The sequence below is a fragment of the Gekko japonicus genome, unplaced genomic scaffold (assembly GCF_001447785.1).
Source record: "Gekko japonicus isolate JY-2015 unplaced genomic scaffold, Gekko_japonicus_V1.1 scaffold3081, whole genome shotgun sequence".
NCBI classification, from domain to species: domain Eukaryota; kingdom Metazoa; phylum Chordata; class Lepidosauria; order Squamata; family Gekkonidae; genus Gekko; species Gekko japonicus.
This window is the reverse complement of record NW_015176070.1, coordinates 145793-153727: the sequence shown is the minus strand read 5'-3', so window position 1 is coordinate 153727 and position 7935 is coordinate 145793. Positions and strand designations below refer to the sequence as shown.

Below are 7935 nucleotides of genomic sequence, written 5' to 3'. Positions count from 1 at the left end.
CTGTCCCAGTATCACCAAGTAAGTGTCATGCAAAATGTAGATCTGAACATGGGTCTCCTCAATCCACACTGGTCTTCATGCCATTGGTCCCTCTACTTCAGCATGGTCTGCTCTGAAGCAGGTGATCTCTAGAGATTCAGACAGAGACAGATCCTTTCCAACACCTGTTTTCTTAGACCTTCTCGGTTTAAACCTTTATCCTTTGGCACACAAAGCATGATTTCTCTACCATCAGTCCATCAGTGTCATCATTGTCTACTTAGACTGGCAGTGGTTCTCCAGGGTTTTATGTAGAGGATTTTGCCCATGCCATGCTTTGTTTCTGAGCCGTTGGGCCTGGCTAGGGGGGTTCTCAAGGGTTTCCAGGTCCCCCTAAATTTCTGGAGAACCCCTTCCTAAATCCCACATGGCTCTGCCTCCATAAATAGTTACAATGGCCTGTGACGTCACAGGCTCCTCCCTATGATGTCACTGGGCCTTGTTTCTTTTAAGGACCTAGCACAGCAATGCCTCTGGCCCAGCCCCAGCCCCCCCCCCCCGAAATTGGAAAGTCTACGCCCTTGGGTCCCATGACCATGGAAATGTCTTCGGACAGCGCTGGCTCTTCGGCTTTGAAATGGAGATGAGCACCGCAGGACTCGACTGGCTTTCGAGCAAGGGAACCTTTACCTTTACTTTACTTATTCACCAGGAATAAAATTCTGCAATTACAATTTGTATGGAGAGTCATTTTAAAACTGATGTGTAGCTGCAGTGATACTAGGAGATACACAAAAGTCAAGGTGTTCTCACTCCATTCCGCTGCAGCTGTACACTGAAAAGAGCCAGGTCCCTAGCTTTACACGTGCCGTAGGGACGAGCTGGGGCCGCCGTCTGCAGCACTTCCCCGCCCCTCCCCTGGTTGCCCTAACTTAACCTTGCTTGAGAATTGCCTGAACCTATAATACAAAAGTCACGGTGTTCTCACTCCATTCCGCTGCAGCTGTACACTGAAAAGAGCCAGGTCCCTAGCTTTACACGTGCCGTAGGGACGAGCTGGGGCACCACCCTCTATAGGGGCCGCCGTTTGCAGCACTTCCCCGCCCCTCCCCTGGTTGCTGTAACGTAACCTTTCTTGAGAATTGCCTGAACCCTATAATCCATCAACGGGACAGACCGCAGACAGCCTCTCTCCAACTTGCTGCCAAGTTTGGACCCTTTGACTGAATTCCAAGAACGCCGCCAACCTCTCTCTCCTGCCGTTTCCCCCACCCCTTGATCTCACGTTCCCTCCGAAATAAGTCAACGGGGGTTTTTCTTCAGAATTAGGCCCACTAAGGTTTTCTTTCTGATTGAATAAGCAGGCAGGGCTTGCCGGGGTGTCAACCTCACTGAACGCAGTGAGGTTTCCTTCCGAGCAGGCACGCCTAGACCGCGGCTGTCTTTGCAGTTCCATATTTTTGCAGCCGAAGTGACTATTTCGGGACGGGGGTGGCGAGATCGGAAAGGGGAAGAGCGCAGGAGCGCGACTGACGACGCGCGCCTTTCTGCGAGGAGGAGAGAGACAATCCTGCTCCGGGCGTGCGTCGGGAGAGGGAGGGAGAGAGGAAGGAAGCCGGGCGAGAGCGAGAAAGGACAGCCTCGGAGGCTTGGGAGAATTCCGCTTCCGTTCGGGAGCAGGGACCCGCCGCCGCCTCGAACGGACTCGGGCTGGGTCTCTTAACGTGGTCTCCCCTCTCCGAAGCGCCGCGGGGCCACCGACATGGCGACCTCTCCGCAGAAATCGCCCTCCGCCCCCAAGTCTCCAACCCCCAAGTCGCCCCCTTCCCGGAAGAAAGACGACTCCTTCTTGGGCAAACTTGGCGGCACCCTGGCAAGGAGGAAAAAAGCAAAAGAAGGTAAAATGGGGAATGGAGGTTTTAAAGAGGAAGGGGGAGGAGCGGGAGGAGGGGGGGGGGAGCCGGAGGTGCCCTGCGCTGCCCTCTGTCTTCACTTGGTGCAGGAGGCGGCGGCGATGATCTTGCCCGCCGGGCCTTGTGGGTTTGGGTGTGTTCCGGCTGGCAGGCAGCCTCGGCCGGGAGGGAGACGTCACCGTTGAAAAATGTGGTCGCCCGGAGCCGATTCCGAAGTGTGATGGGCTTCTTCGGCCGACGATCTGGCCGTTTCGTGCCAGGAAGCGGCCTTCCCGCCAGCTTTTTGTTGCTGCTGGTTTTAGGTTTTGTCTGTTTTGCAGACACCCTCCCTCCCCCCTTGGGCTGGGCGGGCTGGCAAGGCTCCAGACTCCCTTCTTGTTCTGGAGCCTTCTTGTAAGGGGTCGCTGGCGTGTTTGCCTGCTGGGAAGGAGTTTGTTCCCAGAATGGGAATCCGGTGTTTGAGTCGTTGAATGCGTTCTCTAAAATGAGGGACGAGGAGAGGCATGGGGTGTGTGTGTGCTCTTGGCCAGAGCACAGCATTCTCTAGGGAACTGTCTATGTTTATGTATAAGCGTTTGCTGGAGCTAGCCTGGTGGCAGACGTAGGTGGCCTTTCAGAATATTCTTTGGCGTCTTAACAAATTTTGAGTCCAGAGGCACCTTTAAGAGCGACAGAGTTTTATTCAAGGTATAAGCTTTCTGGTGCAAGCACACTTCAAATACAGTGAAGCAGAGTTTCTTCAACCATTACATATGGGTAAAAGGTAAAGGTTCCCTTGCTCGAAAGCCAGTCCAGTCCGAAGAGCCAGTGCTGTCCGAAGACGTTTCCGTGGTCATGTAGCCGGCATGACTAAACGCCAAGGCACACGGAACGCTGTTACCTTCCCACTGAAGTGGTACCTATTGATCTACTTGCAATTTCTTGCTTTCGAACTGTGAGGTTGGCAGGAGCTGGAACTAGAGACTGGCACTCACTCCATCATGTGGCACACGGGTCTTGAACTGCTGAACTACCGACCTTCCACAGCCTGCAGTTCAGCATCTTAACCACTTGAGCCACCGCAGCTCCTTTACATATGGGTAGAGAGACTCAAACTTTGTTCTCACATCTGTTTGTTAACACTTGTATTTGTATGCTAATTTACTGCCATTCACAGATTTTACCATAATCCAATCTCAGCTATAGTCACCCAGTTATTTATGCATATTCTAATTAGCCCTTCCGGGCACCTACCCCCCTATATATAATGATTGAGGAAATTCTGTTTCACTGTATTTTGAAGAAGTGTGCATACACATGAAAGCTTATACCTTGAATAAGATTTTGTTGGTTTTAAAGGTGCCCCTGGACTCGAATTTTGTTCTGTTGCTTCAGACCAGCACGGTTACCCACCTGAATCTATTTTGGCAGCTTATAAGGAAGAAGATGCACGGGGGAAGTAACTTTTTTTCTGTGGAGGAACCAGTTTGCTTCTTAGAAGACGTTTGTCACACCATTTTAAAACCGTTGCTGCACCTTAAGTAGACTTGTTGGTTGGGATGCTGGGAAACCGCTTTTGTCTTGAAGAGTAGAAGCTATTTCAAAAGGCTAATATTGATCTACTATAAAGGCTCTTAAGAAATGTCAAGACTTTCTGTGAAAATACTTGAACACTCAGAACGCTTATTTAACAGCTGCGTTATTGGGGTTGGAAAATGGCAAAGCATCGCGTCATCCACGCACCAAACAATAGAGTTCTTGATATCTGCACAGTTGGAAATGACACATTTCTTGTAGGACTCAGCCTTTTGGATGATGTCCGTGAACTTTATCTTTCTGGCCTGTGTGTACCGTAACTATAATGTAGGTATATCCATATGAACTAAACAGATGCATATTCAGAGTGAAATAAAAATCTGTTGACAAACAATGTTTGTGAAAATATTGTTTCCTCTTTGGGAAAATCATCTCAAAGGGCCAAGTCACTGCCAGAAATTACTGCTGAGCTGTGGCAGGTCTAATAAAACGAAGGGGGGAGGAGCAAAGAGGGAGATCTGCAAGAATCTCAGGTTCATACATGGCAGTTTGGTGTAGTGGTTAAGTGTGCGGACTCTAATCTGGGAGACCCGGGTTTGATTCCCCACTCCTCCCCCTGCCGATGTGACCTTGGGTCAGTCACAGGCTCTGGCACAGCTGTCCTTGAAAAAGAGCAGTTTGTGTCAGAGTTCTCTCAGCCCCACTCACCTCACAGGGTGTCTGTTGTGAGGAGGGGAAGGGAAAGGAGTTTGCAAGCTGCTCTGAGACTCCAAGTGAAGGGCGGGGTATAAATCCAATCTCTCCTCTTCTTCTTCTCCTTCAGGTATGTGGGTTTTTCCTTCGGGTTTTAGGCTTTTGAATTAGAATTGGAAGCATATAGGTAGAAGAGTTGAGGAGTTCTAAGATCAGTAACATGATCAGAACTCCAGTCTCTAGTTGGTAAAGGAGCAACCACCTTCTGTACCAGCTGCCGTTTCTGAATAGTCTTCAAGTGGTGCCCTGTCTTGAGTACATTACAATAACCCAGTCTTGTCGCTGCTTGTGTTAAGTAGTCTGTTTCATGGAAGTCCCGTAATCTATACTATATAGTCAAATACACTGATATAACCATATGTGTTCCAGTTCTTCAGATGGGCTTTCATGTGAAGGATTTACACCTACGTTCTGCAGACGTACCCACTAAATGAAGAGGCAAAGCAGATTTACATGGCCAAATTGATATTTAAGACTAGAAAATAACCGGAAGAGAAAGTGACAGAGTGTTAGAGTTAACAAGGTCTGACAGAAGTGCTATGAATGGCAGTAGACTGTCAGAATGACTAATTTTTAATTTTTATATACACCCCCCCCCACTTATGTGTCCTGACCTGGATGGCTCAGGCTAACCCAAACTTGTAAGAACTCGGAAGCTAAACAGGATCAATTCTGGTTAGTATTTGGATGGGAGGGACCACCAGGGAGAAGTCCAGAGTAGCTATGCAGAGGTCGGCAATGGCAAACCACCAGTTTGGTGTAGAAGAAGAAGAGGAGATTGGATTTATACTAGGGTTGCCAGCCTTCAGGTGGGGCCTGGACATCCCCCGCTTTTACAACTGATCTCCAGCTGACAGAGATCAGATCCCCTGGAGAAAAATGGCTGCTTTGAAGGGTGGACTCTATGGCATCGTACCATGCTGAGGCCCCTCCCCCCAAACCTTGCCCTCTCCAGGCTCCACCCCAAAGTCTCCAGGTATTTTCCAACCCAGACCTGGCAAGCAACCCTAGATTTATACCCCGCCCTTCACTTGGAGTCTCAGAGCAGCTTACAAACTCCTTTCCCTTCCCTTCCCCACAACAGACACCCTGTGAGGTAGGTGGGACTGAGAGAGCTCTGAGAGAAACTGTTCTTTCAGGAACAGCTATGCCAGAACTATGGCTTGCCCAACGTCGTCCAGCAACTGCAAGTGGAGGAGTGGGGAATCAAACCCGGTTCTCCCAGATTAAAGTCTGTGCACTTAACCACTACACCAAACTGGTAGTGTTAAGAGGGTGGACTCTAATTTGGGAGAGCCAGGTTTGATCCCCCACTCCTCCACATGTAGCTGCTGGTGTGACCTTGGGTCAGTCATAAGTTTTTTCAGAGCTGTTCTCTCAAGAGCAGTTCTCAGAAGTGCTCTCTCAGCCCCACCTACCTCAGAGGGTGTCTGTTGTGGGGACGGGAAGGGAAAGCGATTGTAAGCCGCTCTGAGACTCCTTTGGGTAGTGAAGGGCGGGGTATAAATCCAGTCTCCTCCTCCTCCCTTGAAACCCTACAGGGTGACCATAAGTCAGCTAGAACTTGACAGCACTTTCCACCAGAGAGAAAGAGTGAAAGAATGTTTTGCGTTCTTATTTTTTGACAAAAATCTAGATGATAAGAAAGAATCCAGTCATAGCACTTCATCATTTATGACCCACTCTGTTGCCTTTCAGTAACACATCTTGTCAGACTTGTCCTAACATTCTGTGCATCTTACTACTGCTTGCAAAAAAGTCAGTCTCCTACAAGGAGTTACAATTGTTTCCAGGCAAGTGGACTGTTCTTGTAAACAGCAAGGGGGAAAATGTAATTTTGTTTTCTCCCCAGGAACATAACACAATATATATTTTTGATTTTTTATATATATATAAAAAAGTAAAGTTAATAATAACGCTGAATGTTGCAATGAGGGTATATTTAGCATGTAGTGGATTCACCATTACTGTTTTCATTTGCAGTAGTGAGAAAATATGTGAATGCTGAAAAATGGAGAGCATATGAGAGGTGCTGTGCTAGCTGCCACTGAGTGCCACACAGCTTCCAATCCTAAAAACATTTTCCTAGGAATAAGCCCCATTGAATAAAATGGGAATTGCTTCTGACTAGACCTGTTTAGGATTAAGGTAAAGGTAAAGGTTTCCTTTGCTCGAAAGCCAGTCGAATCCGACTCTAGGGTTGCGGTGCTCATCTCCGTTTCCAAGCCGAAGAGCCAGTGCTGTCCGAAGACGTTTCCGTGGTCATGTGACCGGCATGACTAAACACCAAGGCGCACGGAACGCTGTTACCTTCCCTCCGAAGTGGTCCCTATTTATCTACTTGGAATTTCTTGCTTTCGAACGGCTAGGTTGGCAGGAGCTGGAACTAGAGACGGGAGCTCACTCCGTCATGTGGCACACTCGGGTCTCGAGCTGCTGAACTACCAACCTTGCACAGCCTGCAGTTCAGCATCTTAACCACTTGAGCCACCGCAGTTACTCCCACAGTAACTTTTTATGGGCATTTCTACTTGCTTTTGGATTAGTGCTTACTTTGCGTGGTGCTGCTAAAGTGGTTGATGCTGTGGCTGCTGATGTGTTGCTTCAGATTCCGCAGTTGGTATTAAGGGTAGCCCTCTGCAATGCACATTTGTGTCATTTAGCTCAATGTTTTCAAAAGCTGGAATGTTGTACTAGACCTATGTTATCAGTGTTGTACTAGACCTATGTTATCACTAGACCTATGCTATCAGTGCTCAGTTGCTTAAAACAACAGTAATTAAACCAGATCCAGGGCCCACTGATCACCCTTAAAATATTTTTATATGGACATTCTTGTATTCTAAGGTAATAGTGCAAGTGTGAATGGAGCGAGAAGTATGAAAAAGGTTAATCATATGGGATTAGCACAGATCCAGCCTTTGTAATAGACAGGTATAAAATCCTGGGATATTAACAGTGGTGATTTCTGGTAGTTAGAAATACAGTGTTTTAAAAGCACCGTGATCAGAACCATTTTCTGTGAAGTATTTTTGAGCAGTGGGGAATGAGAACAAATCCTGCTGCCCCTTCTCCCTCTTACTGAAGTATCTCATTATCTTATATTATGGGTTTCCAGGGTGAGTAAAGCCCCAGTGATTGTGCTCATTCAGTGTTCCCGGGATTCAGTGATGGACAGCAAAAAATCCACACCTTGTAATAACCCGTCTTACAGAATCTTAACAATTGGACCCTGACATCCTAATAAATCTTTGAAACACTCACCAAGGGAGAGCAAAGTTCAAAATTGCTTAAATTGGTGTAGGAGCAGATAGAAAACAGACAGTTTGGACCCATGAATTTGATGGAGTGCAATTATGGTACCATGTGTGTCTCGGTCAGTTTCCTGGTTGATATGACTTCAATTTAAGTAATTTGCCCACTCTTCTTCTTGGCTTATTTAGTTTTGATGGTGCAAGAAGAACAAATCTTGCTCTAGCTTTTGTGACTTGGGTTTTTCTTCCCTTATTTCTTAAAGTCTTGCGGTTATCTTGTCAGTGCCATTGGGAGAAGTGCAAGCCAAGAAGTGAACCTAGCGTTGCTAGATAATGTGATATTTAGCTTGAATGGTCTGTCGCTTATAAAATATCAGATAATCAAAAGGTTAAATAAATACAGTCTCTTGTTCATTTTCAGTGTTGGGGGGGAATGACATGCTGAAAAATAAGCAACTTTAGACTTGTTCACTGTGTGGCATCTAGCTACCACTCTAGAATTGTATTTATTTGTTTTATTT

At 47.2% G+C, this 7935-nt stretch overlaps 1 protein-coding gene across 1 annotated transcript in view; it reads left to right on the top strand.

The window, feature by feature from the left end:
- Positions 1 to 1500: 1500 nt before the first annotated feature.
- PARVA (parvin alpha) overlaps positions 1501 to 7935 on the top strand; it is a 108567-nt gene continuing 102132 nt past the window's right edge. The window contains exon 1 of the mRNA XM_015426719.1: positions 1501 to 1877. Within this exon, the coding sequence (XP_015282205.1) occupies positions 1742 to 1877 (136 nt within the window). The 5' untranslated portion in view covers positions 1501 to 1741. The remainder of the gene's footprint in view (positions 1878 to 7935) is intronic.